Source organism: Pseudopipra pipra, chromosome 1, assembly GCF_036250125.1.
Source record: "Pseudopipra pipra isolate bDixPip1 chromosome 1, bDixPip1.hap1, whole genome shotgun sequence".
NCBI classification, from domain to species: domain Eukaryota; kingdom Metazoa; phylum Chordata; class Aves; order Passeriformes; family Pipridae; genus Pseudopipra; species Pseudopipra pipra.
In genome coordinates this window covers 149523103-149547974 of record NC_087549.1, presented here as the reverse complement: position 1 = coordinate 149547974, position 24872 = coordinate 149523103, and the positions used below count along the sequence as shown (strand labels likewise).

The window sequence follows — 24872 nt, the reverse complement described above, 5'->3', positions numbered from 1 at the left end:
AGCTAAACAATTTGACAAGGTCTTTTAAAGATGATATGACCCGAAGTTAAACCTACAGAAATGAAGAATAGGTCTATTATCTGAACATTATTTTGAGAGATGCATTTTAAACTACAATACACAGGTGCAACTTAAAAGATCAAGTGAATGGCAAGAAATTCTAGATGACAAGAAAACAAGGTTTTCAGCTGCATCCAAATAACTACTGCACACACTATACTTCTATTTTATTACTGGAATTAGAATTCTCTCTCATTATGTCAATAGAAAAAAGGAATGAATGAGGCAAAATTACAATGCCAGAAAATCTTTTGTCTTGTAAAGAGAACTGTAACTGCTCAGTTCTCTTGTCTTTTTTCACACAATTAATAATCTTACATGCTCTAAACAGGAGATAACATTTATTCAAGTTCTGTAAATATCCAGAGGTGTAACAGAGCAGGTTGCCCCAGAGCTCTTTGAAAAACGTGATAAGTTTTCTAAGAAAATTTTCCAATTAAGCAAATTTTAAGTGTCTGTAGTTTAAAATATTCTTGGTTCAAATTTTCATGTTCCGAAATTGAAGAAGTACAATTTTCCTCCACTTGCTTCCAAATGGAAAAGTAACATTATTTTAAAAAAGTCACCTCAGACCCAAGATATTTTTAATGCGTATAATTTTAAACATTTGAATCAAAATTAACACTTCGCTCTCACTGAAAAATTAAAAGCAAATATTTCTTCACGAGAAAAAGCACCTTGAAGATCTCACCACATCTTCTTGAAATACAGGACATGGAGGTATTCTGTGGGTGGTTGAGCAGCTGAAGTGCTCGGTATTTGGGCCTGCTGAGGAGCAAAGTGCAAATCTCTTAGGAGTTATTGTTGCCAATAATACACCAAAAAAAATAAAATTCACCTGTGAAAATACCTGGCAACGGAGCAGAACCAGAAGACAGATGTAATAATCTCACAAGTGCTGCAAAATAAGCATGGATTGCTTTGCAATTTTTAAGGTCTCAAGTATAACTGGAAGATCTGATATTGAGAAAGTTGTCCATTAGCTAAAATTGAGGTGTCCTGTCTTTTCCTATGAGCTTTGATGGAACAACAAAGGAGAAAAAATGAGTTGGTCTTAACACATGGGTGTCAACTACATCTCTATAATGCAAAAATTCCTTAGAGAGCCTTGTTATCTAACCTTTCAGCTCTGAAATATATCTTCTTCTAGTTTCAGAGAAGGAATCAAAAATGCTATTTAGAAATAACACCACAGCTCCCAGGAAAGTGGTTTCCTTTGTAATTGCCATTTAAAATTGCCGTTTAAAAGCTGGGTAACTGAGATATCACACAATAGAAAAGAGAGACAGTAGCCTTGTCACTTTTTTGTCTTTGTTATGATGAATAGAGAGATATGGAAGATTTTTTTTTTTTAACTGGGTTTAGTACTTTTTTGCTTCATTTATGCTTTTTTTTTCTAGTTCATTTTGAAAATATCCTTCTGTTGAAGAGCCACACTCCAGTTAGGCAAGGAAAAAATAATCACAATAAACTTCATGTCCACATCCTGTGCAACTCTGAGCTAAACCAGCAAAAGCAAGAACTAATATCAGAACTCTGAAATCTAGCTTAAAAAACCCACAACTTTTTGATGTCTTTAAAAGATATTTCAACATCCCTTTATACATCAAAAAACAGTAAATAAAGCTACGGTTGCATTTAAGAATCTTTTCTGTGGATCCATTTTATAGAAGTGGTAATCACAGTATGATGGGGATAGGTGAGCACAGCTGACAGCATTGCCAAAAGAAGCAACAAACTGAAAGGAGTAACTTAGCTTAAAATCTAATATACTTGTCATTGATGCTTAAAGGCTGAAAACAAACAGCAGAAACCTTGTCCCCCTTTTATGTAAGGTGGGGATGGAGAGGAAAATTTCCTAGTTAAATTGTTACTACGAGGAAAGCCCACATACTTACCATCACTGTAATCAATGGGTGCATAAGTTCCCAGGAAAAGGGAGGCTGCAAAACTACTAACCAAAGAGATTCTCTGCAAGAAAAAGTGAGTCCCATCAGTATTCACTTCAAAGAAAGTAAATAATTAAGTAATTGAAAGCAGAAAATGTTAATAGATGTTTAATGCTAGGCACAGAAAGCACACAAAAATACACCTAGAAGGATTATTCACTTCTGACTGTCTCAGTAATACAGCAGATATCAATCCAGAAGTAACTGCACTATAAGAGCTGTTAATAGCTTTGCATTCTGAACATGCAAAACACACCTAGTATATTAGCATACTCTGTGTTATCGTTAATTAATTCACAACATTGGTGTATTACAGAATCTCATTTCAAGGGAAAACACTTTCTAAGGAAAAAGAAAAACTAAATCACAAAACCACCTGTGTGCTGATGACAGGGGAAATGCCCAGAAACCATGCTCTGGTCCACTCCAAGCGCAGGTCTGTAAGCTTTTTAGAAGCCCTGGCAAAGTTCTGCCAGCACCTTTATGTGACTCCTTGCCTTCCTCCCAGCTGAGACCCCAGACCTCCCAAGAATTACTCCCAGGAGATGTAACAATAGGCTTTAAACTGAACTGCTACATGCAGCTCTGCCTCAGGGTATGTTCCAACTGCATTAAATCCAGCTGTAGGGCTTCTAATACTGGCCAAAAAATGCCCCAGCCATATGACACAACACAATGATCCAACATGAACTTGCTTCCACTTCACATCTGCCATGTGAACTCTCAAGTTAATCAGCTGCCATCAAGTTTTCTACATGATCCAGCATTGTCTGTTCCCAAGAAGCTGGCACAGAAGCTGACAAATTCCTTATTCTGTGCTGTGACTAGTTCAGAAGAAATATGATTGTCACCCAATAACTGAACAGAATCCAGTCTCCACTGGTCCAGTGAGTCAGCAGTGACAGGTGTTTTATTAATGATCACAAACCCACTGCTTCACACAGCATTCAGGGACAGTCCACAGCCAGAGCTCTGAGAGGTGGTTATAATGGCCAGGAAATTTAATGATGCTCTTCATGCTTCTCTCCCCAAGAATATATCACATTTTGCTTAGATAAAAAAGGCCTACCTTCTGTGGTGCCCCAGCGGGCACTAGCTGCCTGAAATGGAAGGGAAAAGGATGAAGTTAAACTGTGAATCAGCCAGTTTAGCAAGCTGACCTACAGGAGGAAAAACATCCACCTTCCACATGCCATTGAGATTGCCAAGCTGCTAACAGCTCAAATGCTTCTTCTTGAGGGTCCCCGAGAGCAATGCTGGCAGGGAGATATTTTGGACTTGAACACAACATCTTGCATAAGCTTTATTGCTAAAAGGTGCTATCAATGCAACCAGCCTTCAAAGACTGAAACTGGCCTGACTAGTTCTTGGTTCCACAGACCCATTTCCCCCCATTAATGTATGTTTCTCTAAATTTAGTCTGAAGCTTATGCTCAGACTGTATTAATGTTCTGTTTCATCTCATACCTCACTAATATAAAGCTTATACAATGAGAATGGGTAAGAAGAAGAAAAAAAAATTAAAAATTAAGCATTCTCACACAAAATATAGATCAACTTTGCAACTCACTTTCTCATGAAATTAACTGTTTCATGCAGGGGTGAGATCTTAAAAAACACAAAAAAAATATGATTAATGCTATCAAAAACTGCAGTAATACAAAATCAGGAGTGGCCTGGCTTCACGGATCTCGATGTTTGGCATATTCTAATCATAGGACAGGAGTCTTTCTCTCATTTACATCATTTTTCCATGGAGTTTTTACTTGCTACAAGCCATGGCATTTCAGTCCCAGCTAGATACAGAGACGTCAAACTGAAACAGTAATGGAACTGCAAGTTGATTTCTGAAAATTAAAAATTAGAAGGAAACCAACAAAATGATACAATTAATTTGTACTAATAGAATCAAAGTAACTCCTCAGTGGAAAATGGAAGGCACTTGGCCTTTTTGGACTTCATGAGGTTTGCACAGGCCCACCTCTCCAGTCTGTCCAGGTCCCTCTGGATGGCATTCCTTCCCACCAGTGTGTTGACTGCAAACTTGCTGAGGGTGCCTCAATCCCACTGTCCGTGTTGTGATACAGACACTGAACAGCACCAGTGTCAATACCAACTCCCAAGGAAACACACGCATCACTGGTCTCCACTTGGACATCAATCCCTTGACCCCAGCTCTTTGAGTGCAGCCATCCAGCTAATTCCTTACCCACCAAGTGGTCCATTCATCAAATCCATGTCTCTCCAGTTTAGAGACAAGGATGTTGTGTCAAGTATTTTGCACAAATTCAGACAGGTGACATCAGTTGCTCTTCTCTCATCCACCAGTGCTGTAATCCCACCACAGAAGGCACCAAATTTGTCAGGCATGATTTGCCCTTGGTAAAGCCATGTTGGCTGTCACCAACCACCTCATTTTCCGTGTGCCTCAGCATAGTTTGCAGGAGGATCTGCTCCTTGTCAGGCACAGAGGTGAGGCTGACCGGCCTTCCTGGCTCTTCCTTATTTCTCTTTGTAAAAATAGGGGCTATGTTTCCCCTTTTCCAGTCAGTGGGAACTTCACCAGACTACCACAACTTCCCAAATATGATGGATAGTGGCTTAGCCATTTCATCCGCCAGTTCCCTCAGGACCCATGGGCATATCTCATCAAGTCTCATGGACTTGTGCACCTTCAGGTTCCTTAGATGGTCTTGAATCTGATCATCTCCTACCCTGGGTGGTTCTTCATTGTCCCAGGCCCTGCCTTTGCCTTCTGTGATTCAGGTGGTGTGCCTGGAGCTCTTGCCAGTGAAGACCAAGGCAAAAAAGTCATTGAGTACCAGGCCTTCTTCATAGCCTGGGTAACCAGGTCTCCCACTTCCCTTCAGAGAGGGCCAACATTTTTCCAACTCTTCCTTTCATCATGAACATACCAATAGAAGTTTTTCTTGTTGCCCTTGATGTCCCTGGCCAGATTTAATTTTTTCAGGGCTTTAGCTTTCCTAACCTGATCCCTGACTGCTCAGACAATCTCTCTGCAATCCTTCCAGGTCACCTACCCTTGCCTTCACCCTCTATAGGCTTACTTTCTGTGTTTGAGTTTGTCCAGGAGCTCCTTGTTCATCCACACAGGTTTTCTAGTGTTTTTGCCTGACTTACTCTTTGTTGGGATGTATCCCTTGGGAGCTTGGAGGAGGTGATTCTTGAATATTAACCAGCTTACAAGAGCTTATATCCTTCCATTCCAACACTCCAATCACAGGAGCCATCCTGCCGTGTCTCCATGATGCCAATAGGATCATAACTCTGCAGGTGTGTGCACATCTCTAACTCCTCTTGTTTAAATCCCATGTGTTTGCACAGGCACTAAAGCTGGGCCCCCAGTGAAGGAGACTTACTGGCTGATGATGCCCTTCAAGTGCTCTCCTGCCATCCCTCTCCAGGCTCTGGGTATCTATTTTCAGCACTGGCATCAAACTGGTAGAACAGGGATGGATTGAAGTTCCCCTCCCCCAGCAACTTCAGTTTAAAGCTGTGTTCACCAGCTTGACAAATATAACATTCAAAACAGAACTGATGTCTGGTTTTAATCTGCCCAGCTACTAATAATTTAACAAAACAAAAAAAAATAAATAAAATAATAAAATTTTCAATTTCAGGCTTACATTCAAACACAAGAATCAAAATACTCTTTAGTAAAAAGGTCTGTAAAAACATCCCCACAAAATTAATTTTAAAAGCTTTTCAACTGTGTTTGCCAATAAAGGTATTGAAGTTAAGCCAACCTCAGTTTGCTTGTAGACCTCAGGATTCTGGCTGTAAATCTTTGCTATCTGGTTTCCTGTAAAACGCTGAGAAAGAAATGCAAACGCTTAGAAACACAAACCCTAAATGGAGTCAATAATCATTAACTCTGTGTAATGAGTTCAGTACATTGCACTTTGGATATTTAATTTGCCTGATGCATGATGAAAGTCAGTGCACAGCAGGCAATCTGCACTAAACAGGGTATAACACATAGTCTCATTATGAGAATTTTGTTCACCTTTTGAAAAAAAAGGCAAGAGAAAAAGCATTACTACCCCCAGTTTACATTTCAGAAATGACAGTTCAATGGAATGAATCAGACTTATTCTGTGCACAGGAACAAGCACAGTTCAAATGCTGCCTTCAAATCCCTGAAAAGCTTTAAGCTATATGATCTATGTACCTGCCTGTGAGGCAGGTGAATTGGGAGCAAAGTAGGAGGTTTCATACTCAAAGCAACAACTCCAGCATAGGCTAAAAATAGGTGTAAGAATATATTTTTTTTCATCCAAATATTATATCAAATAATAAAAAAACTTGTAACATTGAAACCTAACATTTAACAAGTTAAAAATAAATTGCTAGTGGTATGTGAAGTCTAATTTCAACACCAGCCATAAACCTTGCATGACAATTCAAAAACAGAATCATCCATTTGGGAGCTTAAAGCCTTATTCTGTTGAACCAACAGTATGAGTAGCCAGGTGCTGAGATGCCTCCAGGGAACATTAAAAGGCCAGTCTTTAAATTGCAGAAGTAACCTAGAGCAGTGATCCACAAACAGGTGGATGGATTTACCCCAAATAAACCTGTAACACAAACTGGATTGCCATCCCAATGGAAATGTGGCTGCACAAGATGCTCCGAGGGGACAACCAGGCCCTGAGACTGCAAGCATGGCCACCAACCAGCGCATTTGGGAACCACCAGGCAAATGCTCACTCCAACTGCCTCCTGCAGCAAAATTTCCAGTGTTTGGTTAATTTCACTGTAAAATTTCCACATCTTCCTTTGTGAGATTACTGCAAAAACTCCCTCTTTCACAGTTAATGGTTGATGGTTACCTGCTGCCCTGTGATGGCAGAATTGTTCCCATCACAAGGTTCTGCTGGGGACTTTCTCCCCACCCATTCCTCACCTCATAGGCCCGGGAGCCGGTGATCCTCGCCAGGTGCTGGGCTCCCCCCACGGCTTCCTCCAGGGCATTGCACTGGGAAGCTGTGCTGGAATCCATCCATATGGGACTGTTACTGACAGAAAAACACCCCTGTAAAGAACAATGCCCTTTATTAGTAAGTCTGATCTCTGAGAAATCCCCGCTAGAGTAATAAAAATAGAGCAGCCATACGTTATCAGCTCACTGCTCAGTTCTCTGAGACACTTCTGGTTTCCTCTCAATAATTACAAAAAGCAGATATTGGGCAGCACGTTAGTCAGTGGTGAAAAGTTCAACCCAAACTTTGCATCAGAGGGAAGCAACAGGCTTTTTGTGCTGTTACTTCACAGACCCTGCAGCACGATGTCTCAGTACATTCCCCCAGCAGCCAAAACCCCAGCCCCTTTTTGGACTCCTCTCCAAACAATTAGATTGTCTTTCCACAGCTCCACTAACAAATTTCTCTTTAATGGTTGGCAAAATCATTTGGAAATACAACTGAGACTTAGTACATCACCAGAGAGCATTTTAATCCCATTTCCATGAGAAATGGATGAGATAGTTCCAGAACTAATCATTTAATACACTGGTTACACAAAATCTCCCTTTCAACATACAAATGACCTTTCTGACCATGAAGCAAGGAAGGTAAGGGTCTTTTAGAAGAAATTTGACTCCTCCCTATTATTCTTTTTTAATAAAAGTTTACAGATCACACACATACAAAATGTTGAGGTTCAACAATGTACTTGTTAGGAGTTTGTGTCCACAGAGCATTACACTTCATCCTTTCAGAGTAAGTGTAAACTGGGCTATTTATTTTATATATATATATGTATGTATATATAAAATACATATATATTATATATATATAATAATTATATATTATTTATATATATAAACTAATGAAATCACAAGCACTGAAAGTAAACTCAGGTACAATAGTCTTTTTCATAAAAATTTTTGGTCAATACAAACATATACATATATGTATATGTATATGTGTATATATATATATATATAAACAAAAAGTTAAGTATTCACAGGTTGTTTATAAAAAGATTACGTTTCCTAAAAGAACAAACAGGCTGTTACTCTGATGCAGAAACATTCTGGGACACCCACTGGCACCTGTAAGCATTTAAAGAAGAATGTATTGTCATACAGAAGAAAATAAAATGTCAAAAGCCCTGGAGCTGAAGGAATAACTACTACATTTCATTTATGCTGCAGGGGCATGAGACTCAGCCAAATAAGAGGAAAGGTTTGCAAGGAGAAAAGCAATGTGCAAGCATCAGAAAAAGGACAGTGTAGCTTTCCCTTCAGAGATTTTGGGCACATTACCTTTAGTGACTGATGTAAAGGCAATTCAGATGATGCATTCTTTAAAATTTGGATGCTGCCTTTTTTCCAGTACACACTCCCATGTTGCTGTAGGAAATACAAAAACAGATGTTGGAGATGCCCTCCCAAACAGAAGCTGGAGATGCTCTCCCAAGTTGCAAAGTTCATATCCTGATCTGAATTTTGAACTTTAAGGGACAAGAGAACTCTCTTCAAACTAGGACCAAAAAATGCACCTTTTCAAATCAAGTGTGTCATTAAGAAACTCTAAGATTGAGTAAACCACGTACTAAACCAGAAAATTATTTTGAACTACTGAAAACTCTAGTGGGAACTGTTACTATACTGCTAATGGCATTAGATACTTCTTTGAAGGCTCCAGGTTGTAGCCAGGACTCCACAGTCAAGACTTAGTTCTGTGCTACTTCAGCACAGCTCCCTGATTCACCAGTGACAGGCCTGCCCACCTTGTTGGAGGCTGGCTAAAACAAAGGGAATACAGGCAATCTGGAAATACACTTCCTTTTTTCACTTGAGTAAGCTGAGGTTACTTGTCAGTCCCTCACTTCTGTTCCACTGAAGAATTCACAACAGAGACCTTCATACCAGCTATGATTTTCAGACACTTTGCTCAGACTTTTAGCTGCCATCTATGAAACGTGGAGATCAAAGCAATAGTTTTGATTAATTAGTGCCAGATAAACCAAGATGAATAGCCTGTACCTCACATGTCAGAATTAACTATCACTTTGGTGCTGTTCTCACCCTGGATATCATCTGTGAAATGCTGTTTCACCAGAGAACCAGGAGACTGGCTCACTGACTAAATGTCAGGGTGGGTTTTATAAATCCCAAGAAAAGGCATTATGCACTACAGGCTAAATCATGGCAGCATCTTTGCCATTTCTGCATCAAAGACTCATATCATTTGGGTTTTGTTGTTCCCAGTAAGATCTCCTTCCTAGACAATGAAAAACTGTACTCGATAGGATGTTAATACGCTTTCAGCAAACTGTGTTCCTCACTGTTTTTTCTACCCCATTTTCCACAAGCACCTGGATCTGCTGAAGTTCAAAATGATCCCTGTCATTTCAGAATCTGTATGCACAAAGAATTAAAACAACAGGAAACCAAGTACTTATGCACTACACTGATCTAAACAACTGCACTGTAAACTTCATCCTCCACTCCCACTATCTTGTAATGATTGCTTTGTGTGCTTCAGGTGTCAAGCTGCCCTGAGAAATGTGTCTATGAACACTTACATAGAAGCTTTTATCTTATTTCATGCCATTATGGTCTTCTGCAATACAATTATTTAAACTAAATTTATCACTGTATCTTATACTCTACTGAAGAAATACAGTAAGACTGATTTTTAATTTATAAACTAACCTGGCCAGCACCAGACAAAGCTCTGACTTGAGAAAAGTTAAAGCCTGAAGATTTCATCCTTTCCAAGATCATATCCAGAGCCTAAAACAAAAAAATAGAATCAAGAATGATTGTAACGAGCTATCAAATTATGCATACTCACAATCTGGAATTAAACAATAAATTCATGTCATCACTGATAAGAGTTCATTGGTAGATAATGAAAAATTAGCTAATGACTATAGACTTCTCAAGAAGTTGCATAAATTTATTTATTAAGCAAGAGTCCATAACGGAAAAATTGAGTCACACAGAGGAAAAATAAGATCTTTAAAGAAGCTGAATCACAAAGATCCATTCTTTGAAACCTAAATAAGAGGCAAGAGTTAAAGAATTCCAATTCATTAAAAAGCACTTTCAAGAGTGCCAGACACGAAGCAGGATTATCTTTTTCTGTTCTTACTTTTGGAAACCTCTGAAATCTTAACAGGGTGCATCCTGCACTCCATCCTACAAGACATGAGTAACCTCAATACCACTGCCTCCAGTATCAGCTAACTCACAGATTCTTTAATATAAGGCCAAATCAAGTGAATTTCATTCCTGCCTGAAGAACCTCATTTTTCTGAAGTTTAAAATCAAAAATTAATTTATAGTTACATAGTTTCACTTAGATCACCATTTCCCAGACTGTCTGGACAAACAGGGCACTGCAAGACTTCCAAAGAAACATCATATACCTGTATCATCATACTTTTAATTTTATAACTTCAACTGCTCCTCTTCATTGTGCCTCGAAAGACCAGCTACAAGCAAATTTACCAAACCTTTGTCAAATACTGTGGATCACAGTAGTTCTGTGACCTTTCAAATATTTTAGCTATTGAAATGCCTTTAGTAAGACAGATTTACATAGTACCATGTGAGAGCAAGTGTTGCAGAATCTGCACAGAAGCAAGGAAGGCCCTGTTTTAAAGTAGAAAAGAATGCTGTACTTCAAAAATAAACATCAGTCAAAGTGACTGGGAATCAAGCACTGAACAAAGTGCACTTTCACCACCTACCAGTTGCGACATCAATTGGTTAGCAGAGTTTATTCTAAAAAAAACAGTTTAGGTAACCTGGATGCTACGAAAACATAGATTTAAGCCAGGCAAAGTAACAGCTGCCCCTTTACTGTACAAAGAAAAAAGAGGGAAAATGAGGGACAGGCAGGAAGGCATTTCTCATACACAGAGTGCTGTAACAGTAGAGAGTGAAGAAACAAACAAAAAAAACCATCAAACTGTTAGCAACTTCCACTTTTTGCTGATAGCATTACTATTTGCATACCAAAGACAAGAGAATAACACTTAAAAGAAACAGAATATAAGGAAAAGAACTATGTTTATTTGAGTGATGAATTTTACTTCTGCTCAGAATAAATTTCCATTTCTGTAACAGCAAAGAAGGTGAACTATATAAAGCTTTTTCATACCTTGACCCACATGAGCACAGGAGAAGTGACTGTCAGTCTGTCACTGTGAATATAGACTCCACCTTGAGTCCTACAGAAAAACAGGATTTTCTCTTGGTAAATTCTGTATTTTATTCCCTGACAAGCAAAGTTCTTCAAGATTATTAATGACCAAAGAGAATTTGCAATTTATATTTTTTTATGTTATGAGAAAGGATCGGTGTTTGAAACATGAAAAAGTAAAAGCCAGCTCCTAGGAGGTGACATGTTTGACCCAATTGCAAAGTAAATAATTTTCAAGGAAAGGCCCTGATCCTGAAGTAAGGTCTGATATAGAGTCCAGTGCTGATACTACTCATTGCCTCTTTGTAATTCATGGTTATTTCTGACTGTCACCATTTGAGAATTGAACCTCAAAAAGGAAGTTTAACTTTTGCTGTTAAACCACCAAGTAAATAAATGTACTTTATTGAAACTTGTGACTGAAGGATGACTTGTCAATTCTAGTCTATTGCTGAAGTAAACAAATACTGTCATCCTACATCTTATTGTGGGATTTGGAACAACTGAATTTGTCTCCAAATGTCTTTCAGATATTCTCCTCATGTAATTTTCTTGTTGTTAGGAGAGCACTCTGCCCTGACACAAAGGCAGTGCTTACTTTCATGTCCCAAAAAAATCAAGTCGTCCATGAGTCTGAAGTTCCCAAAAAAAAGAAAAAAAAAATGGTTTATTTATATGTAATACTTTGGGGTGTATTTTCTTAATTTATTTCCTTTCGGAAGCTCTTGCCATATTTACATACAAGGAAGGCAAGAGCATATACTACCCTTGCCAAGTATGAAACATGAACATGGCATGACCTTTTTCCATGCCTCTATACATGCCAATGAGATCAAACAGTCCCCTCACCCCAATCTCCAAAGTTTTAAATTACATTATCCAGGTGAAGTACAAAAAGCCTTACTTAAATTCCGGAAGGTCCTTATCAAAATGAACATTATCCTCGTAAATGACTCTCAGCTGTTCATCAATAGCAATGACTTTCAGCTAGAAGATATAAAACAGGAAGTTAACAAAACCTAGCAATAATTAAATAGCACCGATAACTCATTTGTAATAATTCAATTCCCACAGACAAAATGGAAAAAAAAGATCACCCCAATCCATACACCTTGCTGAAAGTATGGGTACAATTTTACATTAAACAAGTTATGTGAATAATATGCCACCTATTCAGCAACATGTATTTTTATTTGTGTGTATTCTGTCTCCTCATTTTTTTTCTCCTCTAATGAACAAGATCGAGCTGCAGGCATTTGCTAAGAAACAGCAAACAAATTACCAGGTTTGTAGCTTGCATCATAGTAACCAGTTTTGCAATTTCTCCAAAGAATACAGTATCTGAGATTAAAGATGCCATATGCCTTTTTTTTCCCCCCTCCTTTTTTTGGCCTCATTTTACCAAGGAACTTAACAGACCCTTAGGGTACCTTGAGGACCTTCCCTGCTCCCCAGATGGTGAGTAAATGAAACTCTCCCAGTCTGGCAAAGCTCAGAGGGCTCTACACAAGTGTATTCTGAATTTATGCAACACACAGAAAGCAACATCCAAAAGGGTAACTCCATAAAGCTGAGCCTTCTTGCCAGCACAAATTAGGAGAGTACCACAACCTTCCCTTCTCTGTATTCACTTAAGTTCACCTAGTTCAGAAGGAAAATAGTAACAATCGAGAAGAAAAGTGAGAAAGTAGCTCATGTTCCACGCCTATTTCAACAAGGGAGAGAGTGCAAAGTGCTGTTAAAGGAACAGATTAAAAAAAAAATAAAGAAAAACCAAAAAAAACCTGCAAAAACTAAGTTCATCTTAAGGAGTTGTATTCAAATCACAAGGCCATCCCTGTTTTTGCCATACTAAAGTAGGGCCATTACCTATGCACTGGCACAGTGCACTAGCTCAAAAAATGTCTCTGACCCACTGCAGCCTAATTGGCTCTCTGCTTGCAGCACATCCCCTTGAAAGCACTTGATCAACCTAACCTGGATGTGTCTTCAAGCTCCCAAACTTCAGCACCATAATAGTGATTTATGCTCAAACACCTGTTTTTAACATATTCAGGCCTCTGCACAACTTCAGCCGTTTCTATTCAAGTGTGGCAATACCCAAATGTGTTGACAAATCAGAATTTCAAGCAGAAATCTGAGCATCCATGTTCACAATCCTACTAGTCTTGATTCCCATGAGGACACTGAAAAGCTGGATTTGGGTGCAAATCACAGCTCCTATAAGAGCAGGTAGAGGGGTGTCCATGTGGTCTGAGTGTAGAGAAGTGTCCCAGCACTCCTTTTCAGGATATTTAACACATCCCTAGCAGGATGGGGAAGCAGGACACATTAGGACATGCAACCCACAGTTTCAGACACGATATGGGGCAAACAGAAAGGGACAAAGGATGCACTTATGTAGGTAAAGAGGACATGAGAACAACCAGGGACATGCAGTGCCCATGGCACATAAACATCTTACAGCACGAGGCACTGGGAATTATTATGGCCATAAAACAAACCACAAGAAATTCCACTTCAGCCCGAGGAAGAACTTCTTTACATTGGGGATGGCAGAGCACTGGAACAGGCTGCCCAGGGAGGTCATGGATTCTCCCTCTCTGGAGACATTCCAAACCCACCTGGACACATTCCTGTGTCACCTGTTCCAGGTAACTCTGCCTTGGAAGGGCAGTTGGACTGGGCTGATCTCCAGAAGTCCCTTCCACAGAATGACAAAATCAGTCAGGTTGGAAGGGACCACGGTGGATCATCTGGTCCAACCTCCCTGCTCAGGCAGGGTCGTCCTAGAGGACGTGGCATAGGATTGCGTCTGGATTGTTCTGGAATATCTCCAGTGAGGGAGATTCCACAACCTCTCTGGGCAATCCAACCATAAGGACTGTGTGACTGTGGATTATCTGGCATCAGCTGTGGCAAGACGGAGCGTGTGCGAGCCCCGAGCACGGAGCATCGCACCGCTCCCTGCATCCTGGGTGAACCCTGGGCATGGAACATCGCTCCGCTCCCTGCATCCTGGGTGAGCCCTGGGTATGGAACATCGCTCCGCTCCCTGCATCCTGGGTGAGCCCTGGGTATGGACCAGCGCTCCGCTCCCTGCATCCTGTCTGAGCCCTGGGTATGGAACACCGCTCCGCTCCCTGCATCCTGGGTGAGCCCTGGGTATGGAACACCGCTCCCCTTCCTGCATCCTGTCTGAGCCCTGGGTATGGACCAGCGCTCCGCTCCCTGCAGCCCCGGCCGGGCCCGGGGACCGTGAGCAGCCCTGCAAAGCAAACCCGCCGCTGGGAGGAGGAAAAGGAGAACGGAAGGCTCTGAGATGGGACGGAAGCCGCCCGAGGAGGAAGGAGCAGAGAAGAGGAAGGCCTGTCCCCGCTCTGTGCTGGGGGCAGCGCAGCGGCCGCGGTGGCGGCGGTGCCGCCCGGACCGCATCCCCTGCATCCCCCGCATCCCCCGCATCCCCCAGGGGCAGCCCCCGCTCCCGCCGCGGTCGGACCCTCCCGGCCGGCCCAGTCCCGCTCGGGGCAGGGCCCGGGGAAGCCGGGGCGGCCCCAGCCCCGCCGCCCTGCATGCAGGGGGCCGGCCGAGGGAGGGGAGAGCAGGGCGGGGGAGGCGGCGCGGTACCTGCTGCGTGCTGAAATCCCAGCCCAGGTAGCAGGGAGAGGCCATGGTATGGCCCGGCACGGCCCAGCACGGCCCTCACCCGGGATCCGGGGCAGGGAGCGGGAAGGGGGTGGCTCTGCTGGCCCGGCCTCCCCGGGCAGGAGCCGCCAGCCCGGCCCCGCGGAGCGGCAGCACCGCGGTTAATGAGTGCTGGGAGCGCTGGGAGCGGGACCAGCCCGCTCCCAACCCCGCACGGAGGGGCTGGGAACAGCTCGGGCTGGGGGTGAGGCGATGGTGAGGTTGAGGTGATGTGGGGTGAGGCGATGGTGGGGTGATGAAATGGGGGGGTAATGAGATGGGGGGTGATGAGATGGGGAGGTGATGCGATGGGGGGATCGTTGTCCCAAACGCAGGCTTGTTCCTCGGTTCACAGCACCAATTCACACACTGAGGCGAAGTATTTCTGTATTTTACTCTAATTTGCACAAAGTAGGGCTCTAGGCGGTAACACACAAAAGTCTGGCTCACCAGTCATCAAAACTTTACACTATTAATACATTTTAACAAACCGAGGCATCAGCTTTCATTGGTTACAATTTACATAAGTTTTCTATTAATTAGTACTCGACCCCGTATTTGCTTGTTGTCTCTCTCGCTTCTCATACTAATTAGTCCACAAGCACAGTTCTTCCCTGCGTTTCAGTCTGGGGTGTGCTTTGAGTGGGTGGTCAATTAGTCAGTGGTCGTGATCACCCACTGCCTGAATTACCTATCCCTCAGTTTCTGCTCAGTCCTGCTGACTTCACTCTTAGTGCCTCTTGTTCACCTTTGGATTGTCTTCCCTTTTCCTTAAAACAACAGATTAACCAAGCATACGAAATTCACAGTGCAACTGCTTAATCATAACTGTCCAGCTACAGCTACTGATTAACAACTAAAAAGAAAAAGAAATTGCAAAGTTTGACTCAAACCCTTATTCAATCTTGAGGGGCTCAGTATCAGGATGATGTGATGGTGGGATGATGTGATGGTGGGGTAATATGATGGTGGGATGATGTGATGGTGGGTTACCCTGTGCCAGGGCTATGCACGGGGCTGCTGAGCACCAGTAACCAGTGCCCATAACGTGGGGATCCCCAGTGGCAGCACCTGGGCCAGTGCAGAGACCACCCAGGAACCAGAACCACAACAACCTCAAACCACAGTCCAAAGGAATTAATGAAATTTTAATATCCCATCACTGTGTACCAGCCGTGTTGTGGTATCACACTCTGATCAGCGCAAACACACTTACACAGTATTCCATTAAAAAACACCAAATTGTTTCTTTGGCTGAAGCTTTGTTTTCTAGTTTGCCTTTTTTCAGCTGGGAGGGTTGGGGAGGTTTTAGGTTTTTGTGTTACCTTTCATAGTATGTGACGAGCAAAGTGGAATTGCTTAATCAAAAGAAGGGTCATGTAAAATTCACTTCCATTCTGCAATCAAGGCAGTATCTCAGCAGAGCTTTAATGAAGTCAAATAGGTTTTGCATGCCCAGGATCATAAACTGTTTTAACAGTACAAATACTTAATTTGAAATGCCTTTAAAGTTGTAATAAAAAATTTTCTCATATACTGAACATTTTAAATAGTCCCACTGATTTCTCAAAGCCCTAACTCCCATAGGTTTATACTTTTAAGATTTCTTGTTATTATCGCAAAGAAAAACCTTTAAAATATTAATGGCCACCAGGTAGTGGTGGAATTTCCCTTCTCCTAAGGGGAAGGAGCTCATGCTGGATGAACCTGTTCCGAACAAAGGTCTCACTTAACCAGAGGCTGTGAAGGAAATAATGTTTTCAAAATGTTACCAAGAACGGTTTCCTTAGTGTAACTTATACCAGAAAACAAAGGATCAAATAACACACAGAGGCTGGGGGTTTTATTAACGCACAATGTAACTGGTGAGCCAGGGAGGAAAGGCTTGCTCGGTCCTTTCACTGGCTGCATACTCCCTATAAACAATTAACAGGTTCAGAGGCTGAGGCTTGAAATGCTGCAATTTTCAGAAGGTAACTACTTGCAAAAATGAAGAGAAACTGAAGTCAGTTCTGAAGAAAGCTGTAAGAATGATAAATTACTTCAGAAAAAGAGATTAGTGGATTGCAATTTTTTTTTAAGGAGATATTGGCTAGTAGAAAAGAAACAAGACTTTATAAATAAAGCAATCTTATGAGGATGTAAGAATCAGTTATATTCTTCAGCAATCAGATCAGAAGAATAGTCCCAATTAACAAGAAATCATTTAACTTAAACAGCAGAGAAAAGTTGGGGAATAACCACTCTCGTGTTATTAGATCTCCTTTAATTAGGAACAAGGGCGACAAGACAATTTGGTAGGAAAATTCACCAGAGGACAAATTGGGAATGTCATTGTTGCTGCTTTCACTTTTCATGTTTTTCAAAAGAAAATAAGGATGTTTGGAGAATCAACACCTTACCCAGTCACTCTGTTGCCCATCCTCCCATCAAGGCAGCGTTCTCTCAGATTTATTATTGGTGTATGGAAAATGTGCATTGCTGCTGTTCTTTCTGCATTCAAGTTTCTTGAAAGCAAACAAGGTTTAGCTCTGCATTTATCAGTGAAGTTGCATTCATGTACTACTAATGTTTTAGCACTGACAAATCCACAATTTCCAGAGGGGACGGACAAAATGCCGTTTATAATTGAAATGTCACCACTGCAGATTAACAGCTTGAGGCAAAGCACAGATTAATCACTCAAGACACACAGAGCAGAGTAAAGGGAAAAGTGAGTTTATTCCCCTTTTCCTATTAACTAGTTTCTGACCTGATGGAGAAGCAATACTTCCATGCTCTCCCAGGCCCTTGGCTATCTAGATAAATTATAACTAGTATGCCAATTAGTGCTTTTTTTTTCTTCCCCCACTGTCAAGTTAACTGCAATTGCACATTTATTTCAATTCTTTGCAAAATATAAATTAACTGTATTCCACATTCCTACGTACTGAGATTTTTTCATTTTTTATTCTCACTTCCAGTATCAAAACCTGTCTCTGATCTCAGCTGCACCCTGATATGAACTTAGGTTTCACTGCATTCTTCTGCTTTGCACAGGGGAACTCCTTGAGAAACAGTGATAGCCCAGCTTCCAGGCTTCATTATCATCACATCATCTGAGACATGCCAATAAGCTAGAGAGCAGCTAGCCCAGACCTTTGATATAAATTAGGATGACTATATTGACAGCAGTCCAGCTATCCTGATTTATACTGGCTACATAATTTAATGGGATGTGGAAGTACTCACACCTTCACAAGAAGTAACAGAAGTCCATGGGCAACTACAAAGCTACCAGTCTTTCTGCTTCCAGCAGTATACTTTGGGCACCTAACTAGCTGTTTTAAGTAGCAGGGCAGCCAAGTATTTCTAAGCCCCCAACAAGTACTTTACACTTGTACAGCAGCATAGGTTAGCACAGCAGAAGCAATGGAACAAGTAAGAGTTGTTGCACATACAGACATCAGTTATGAACGTGCAATAAGCCACAGCAGCCCATGTTAGACCAAGCATCATTAGGTCTGCTGGCACAATTATCCTTTTTCCTAATAAGAAATCTTGTAGCTCTTTAATTAGCCTCACAAACATCAAACACAGTAAGCTGGGGCAGATACATGCCAACCTTTTTGCCAAGTAGCCTTAGCGTCACATGCACTGCTGCTAATGAGGTGGGATATGTTTACAATGTTAAGCTCCAAGTAACAACAACAACATATTAACATATCACCTTAAAAACAGAAAAAAATCCCAGCCTGAGCACTAGACCTGCCAGCTGGAACGATACCTGAACAACAGCAATGCTCTAAAGGTCATTCCCTTTCTACTTAGCATTGCAAGTGCTCTTATCACAAAATCTCCAGCAATGTTTAACCAAGAGAATAAAAAGTACCACAGTACCATAAATTAAAAGATGACATTTCTGATCTTTTTATTGAGATGGCATTATAACACCAAAAATGTTTTCCTTTCCTAAACATGCACTTACCTGCTGAAGTTACTTTTGCACATGATCTTGGGGTAACCATTGTGATTGTCCATACCTCCAAACACTGTGGAGAGTCTTGTTATTCCCTCAGCAAGAATAAGTACTTGATGTTTCAAAGCAGTGGATCGAGGTGCTGTTATCCACGGTAATTTCACTGACTGTGCTGGGAACGCCTGAACATGAGGAAGAACTTTACCGTGTGGGTGACCGAGCACTGGAACAGATTGCCCTGAGTGGTTGTGGAGTCTCCCTCACTGGAGATATTTCAGAACCATCTGGACACAATTCTGTGCAACATGCTCTAGGACAACCCTGCTTGAGCAGGGAGGTTGGACCAGGTGACCCACTGGGGTCCCTTCCAACCTCCCCCGTTTTGTGATTCGATGAAATCACGTACAAAGATCCAGCAAAATCCCTGGGCATGAGTTCCACAAGAGGAACCCAGAGCACAGTTGTTACTCGGAGACTGAAAATGTAGATTATTTAAGTACAGTGATTATTCCACAAACTTGTTGGCTGATTTAATTTTTTGACTTGTGCATATTCAAAGTCCCATGTGTGGTACTGCATTAGCAAATTATGGCCCTTTACAGAGAGTGAAGAATTGGTGCAGGATTCCATATAAAAGCATTTACCAGCACACGGAACAATGGGTACAAGAAAAGAATTTAAATGAAGGCTCAACTACACAATCTCAATTATACCATCAGTTTCATAGGTACTGGTCAATTTGCAGCTTTTATTTAATCATGTACATAAAATCCTCCAATTTCACTTCTATTGAATTCAGTAGAACATGTGTTGACTTCAGTGGGTACTGAATCAGGCACTGTGGAATTGTATCTGGTTTTACATACTTTAGTTTTACAGATGTAATTTCCTTGACTCAATTAAGCTACCAGTGATTATGAAGTGCAGTACAAATTCCTCATGAGATTTCTGCATGGAAGTGAAGTGAAGGATGTTTCTGAATAACAAATTATTTTTAGGAGACTTTCCTTCTCTGCACAGATTCCAAGTCCATATTCATTTTCACAATAGTACTAGTACTTAACCACCATCTTTGGAGGACTATCTTAACTACAGCCATTTGCAAGCCTTATTAAAGTTACCTTATACACCCAGCAGATTTTCTTGAAGATGAATACTGAAGAGGTTTGTGTCCCAATGCTCAAAAGCAAATATCTCAGGAGCAAGATGTTGTCATCCAGATAAAACTTTTCATTAACAACAGATTAACCAGTTCTTTCATGCTGTACTTGATTCTTATCAAACTCTGCTTACAGATAAGTACATTTTACAGATTAAAAGCAATCAAAGATAAACTCATTCCTATTCAAACAATGCCTGAAGTGGAAACAAATAAGGGAAAAACTTCGCACTTTTCAGCAGCATCCTGTAAGGATTAAAAATCTTTTTGGAATCAAGAAAGAATCAAAATCCTGTCGTTTTCAGATGGAAAAATCAAGGCAGAGAAGCTAAATAGCCTATCCAGTTTGGTTTAGACCCTGCTTGAAATTGTCACGGAGTTCCTATATACTTATCACATCTATTGGGAGAAGGAATAACCACAGGCTGCTGTCACCTCCCAGAGCTGTAGCCTTCATAACTCTATGGATAGGAAACAGTTGGAGATAGTTGGCATAGGAAAGATGTGTAGGTAGCAGTACCAGAAATATGAAGTTCATTTATCAGTAACTGGAATTTAAGGCATCTGTTGGGTCCAAGAACCCTCATGTATTTCCAGAATCCTCTGAAGAGATTTACTGAAGGCCATTCAGTTCCCGCTCACCCTCTCTTCATGGACAGTTTTATGACATCAAAATGCAGTAAATCTAACCATCTTGTTTGTCACACCAATTTAAGAAATCTGGGAACTAAGAAAGAAGTCAGGGAAACTGTAAGGGAAGATGTTAGAATTCATTTGTTTAAAATCTCTAACTGATAAATACCTTCAGTTTCTTCTTAGACTTGCCTCTGCACATTGTCACTTCCAATAGAGAATCTCAGAAGTTCTTGGTGGGCAAGAACAGCAGAACTCCAAAATGAACAACTCCTGACGCTAAATTTTGGAGGCTGATTTTTTGGTGTGTTTGATTTAAGCCTTTAGAGACACCCAGGCAGAGTGCAGGATCAGAGATATTTGATATATACCTACATACACACACACTACCTAGTTATATTTGCCTAAAGACACGAGAAATAAAAAGGGAAAGTAGAAGCCTTATCAAAGAAACGTGAAGATGGACTACATATGACCCACGCTCAAAAAACCTTCAGAGGGGCTTGAAGGAGAGCTGGGCCACCCTCCTTCCTTTTGACACACTTGAACTCTTTATGTCTGAAAGCCCATGAAAGATCAGATGAGAGGAAACACCTTGAGATCATCCAGAAAACTTCTGTCATAGACTTCTTCATCCCATTAGTGTGGGCATGCAGAGAGCACCAAAAAATGATCTTGCACCATCAGAAAGTCCTGTGCTCTACTCACAGCACTCTGTAACTGGGGCATGCCTTAAGGTTGTGCTTTCAAACAATAGAAACACACGTGCTCTTATCAAAAATCTCATTTAAAAAGTAAACAATTATTGTTGATTTTACTAATAATGTCTGGAGCCGAAACAATAGCAGCCATCTTGTTCCTACCTTTCTTTTTGTTGTTACATTTTCTAAGAATAAAATAGTCACTTTCTAACACTGCAAGACTGCATTTAAATAAAAATTTAAAAAGCACTAACAGAAAGCTAGAAAAAGGGGATTATCACAGTAACTTTTATCTTCTCAGTGCCAGTTAAAATCTACAGATATTTGTATTGTATCTTTTTAACCTCCATGAACAGTGTTGGACATGTCTAAACTCAGCACATGAATATCATGAATAATATACCTTTGGTCTCAGGTGTGCAGTAAAACCCAGTGTTACAGGAAATGCATTCAGTCAGTTAACCATTATGAGCATTTTTAATTATCTTTAAATCAACAATTATTCCTATAAGGTCCTCCAAACACTTTTTAATAAAAAACTAATTTACTACTCACAAATTAATTAGTATAAGATAAAATTAGTTGCATCTTTTTAAATGAGATTTTGCAGCCAAGGTCAAGAGCAGTAAACATCTACTTCAAGTTCTAAAAGCCACTGCTTTTGGACTATGAAATATTCTCAAATTTATTTTGCCTCAAGGAAATGAAGAATTGGTTCCATTGTGATGGAAGAACAGACTTAAGGGAAATAGGGCACTTCAGACTCCAGTGGATAATCAAACAAAAACCATTCAGATGATGTTTTGATCAGGAGTTTGTTCAATTAAGGAAAGGCAAGTTTTGACACAAACCCAATCACAGCAATAAATTTTCAGAACCTGTAGTGCTGTTAGGAGATACGTGTGCCAGTGCTAGGACATGGCTTGTCTGCTTATATTCCTCAGGAATCTACAACCCAAATGGAAGCCTCTAACATTTCAGGCTCAGGCAAATACACATTCACGCCACTCCAATAGTGCCACCTGCTGTGCACTGTAAAAGTGTACAGGGGTCTGTAGATCCAAGTAACTCGGTTTAAAGACTGATTTAAAGAGAAATCATAATTTGGTGTGCAGATACGACAATACAAATTTATTTTTATTTATTAGCAACACCTAAAAGGGCTAGGGGCACAAAGGAAGTTGTCCCACTATGGTATAAGAACATAAGCCATGGACAATGCATTTTCAAGTTTATGTCAGTGGCATAACAAGGCTTAGCTACATCAGCTCACTATACATCAAAACCACGATTAACCTCATGCTCTTTGCAATGTCACATACATTAGACCCGCAATTCATTTCATTAATTATATTGTGGTTGCAAATTATTCACAAAACACACACAAGTATACGTGTGTGTGTGTGTGTACATATACATACGCACTCATGCCTTGATAAAAAGTGTACACACACGAACACACATGCTGACAAACCCATATACACACCTGCAGAGACTCAGTCAACTGCACCTCAAGTCCTGTGTTCAGTTTTGGGTCCCTCACTACAAGAAAGACATTGAGGTTCTGGAGTGTGTCCAGAGAAGGAAAACAGAGCTGGGGAAGGGTCTGGAGCACAAGTCTAATGAGGAGCAGCTGCAGCAGCTGGGGATGTTTAGCCTGGAGAAAAGGAGGTTCAGGAGGGACCTTATTGCTCTCTACAACTCCCTGAAAAGAGGTCACGGTCTCTTCTCCCAGTGACATGATGAGAGGAAATGGCCTTGAGTTGCACCAGGGCAGGTTTAGATTAAATATTAGGAAAAAAAATTTTCACTTAAATGGTTGTAAAGCATTGGAACAGACTTCACAGGGAAGTGATCCCTGGAAGTGTTAAAAAAATGTGTGGATATGGCACTTGAGGATGTGATTTAATGGTGAACATGGTAGTGCTGGGTTGACAGTTGGACTTAGTGATCTTAAAGGTATTTGCCAACCCTAATGATTCTGTGAAGATGCTTTGTTCACAAGCTTTCGGTGAAAAGGAAGCAAACTGCCATGTATACAGGATTGGCTCAGCAAAATAAAAACTAATTCTGTTCCCCGTTCCAGCTCTGCTGTACCACCTGGATTCATTCCCTCCATTTCACTGGGCATTTGGTTCCTTTAGCCCATTTCTGGTTTTGTTGCCTACCCATGCAACTGCTTGGGAAGGGGCTGCCTTGTATAAACCATTTGTGTAACTACGTGTGATGGCTTTTCCATGATCCCGAGGGAATTGTACAGTACAAATAATTAACAATAATTTCCGATCAAATACAAACTCATTATACATTAAATGCTCTTCCAATGAGAAGTGAAGTGCACATATTCGAAGAACAGAGCCTACATTTCAGGGTCAAGGGTGCTATGCTGGTAATTCCTTCTGCCACACATAGTCAGGTTGCACAAGTCACTTTCACAGGAGGTCAGAGAGTCAAAAAGTGTGACTGGAATTTTAAAAAGGTTGGGTAACTTTTAAGACCATTAATAATGTTTGTATTGAATGCCAGCTCAAACTGTAATGAAGTTAATTAAATCTCCTGTCCCAATGTATAAATCGGCTGCCTGAAGGTCCAAAGGCAGACTCCATGTGACAGCAACTCAGAACTCTGGACAAACAAGGCAATTCCTGAGGTACTGCTTGCTACAGAGCACCAGATGTTTGTCTCAACTGCAGGCAGAGTATCAAAGTAGATCTACTAAAGCCATGATACATCAGCAAAACTCAAACATGCTTTTTCTACAGTAGAGAGAAGGCAACTTGAAAAGTATCTACAGTGTCTGACAAAGTATTTTGTTTACTGTTTTTTCCCTGGTTGAGGCAGGAAAAGGCTGCAGTTGAGGTAGGCAACACAATTTGCACGACACAAGCATAGTGGGAAGGCAAGAGTAATTATTAAAAAGTCAGTTACTGCAGATTTACACATTGAGAGCCTGCTGAGCCTCACCAGAACTCTATGCACAGTGTGTTGTCACCCCCTGATTCCATCAATCATTTATGATGCAACCTGAGGAATAAGAAGGAACAAGTGAACTATCTATGCTCAGTCACCTGGGAAGCTCAAGTGTGTTGAATAGGTTCAGTGAGGAGAACGGCTGCAACATTTCAAGCTCCTGCCAAAAGCCTCCTCTGAAATCAGCCATTTCAGCAGTTTGGACACATCAGCATATTTATTTCTTCTACAAAAAGCATGCCAGACTGCAGCAAACTGAACTTTTACTTTTTCTCTAGTAAGAAAGGGCCCAGAATTTCTGAAGCAGCAAGAATGTTTGGATTATGTCTCACCATGAAGACATTCAGTCATATCTAAAACTTAGCCAAAAACCTAACTAAAACAAAATAGCAAAGTAGTCTTTCTAGTTACACAGATCAACCTGCTGTGGGTCTACTACTCTTATTACACAAGGAAGATCATTACTATATAGTCTTTAATATCTTTATAATTTTTTAAATCAATGAATAAAACCTCTGCTCATTTCTGTTGTTGTTGTAATTGGTCTTAGTGCATGCTATATCCTACTTATATATA

At 40.8% G+C, this 24872-nt stretch overlaps 1 protein-coding gene across 5 annotated transcripts in view; it reads right to left on the bottom strand.

The window, feature by feature from the left end:
• Positions 1 to 19123, bottom strand: part of XYLB (xylulokinase) — a 93518-nt gene extending 74395 nt beyond the window's left edge. The window contains exons 1-8 of one of the 5 annotated variants that reach the window (XM_064638689.1): positions 18843 to 19123; positions 12096 to 12178; positions 11150 to 11219; positions 9694 to 9774; positions 8299 to 8385; positions 6937 to 7065; positions 5777 to 5842; positions 1959 to 2031 (exon numbers count right to left, since the gene is read on the bottom strand). In XM_064638689.1, coding sequence (XP_064494759.1) covers positions 1959 to 2031; positions 5777 to 5842; positions 6937 to 7065; positions 8299 to 8385; positions 9694 to 9774; positions 11150 to 11161 — 448 coding nt within the window. In that variant the 5' untranslated portion in view covers positions 11162 to 11219; positions 12096 to 12178; positions 18843 to 19123. Of the gene's footprint in view, positions 1 to 1958; positions 2032 to 5776; positions 5843 to 6936; positions 7066 to 8298; positions 8386 to 9693; positions 9775 to 11149; positions 11220 to 12095; positions 12179 to 12621; positions 12686 to 14818; positions 14989 to 17277; positions 17359 to 18842 lie in introns of those variants that run through there. The other 4 variants (XM_064638694.1, XM_064638674.1, XM_064638664.1 and 1 more) reach the window with 4 other exon arrangements.
• Between the last annotated feature and the right edge of the window lie 5749 nt (positions 19124 to 24872).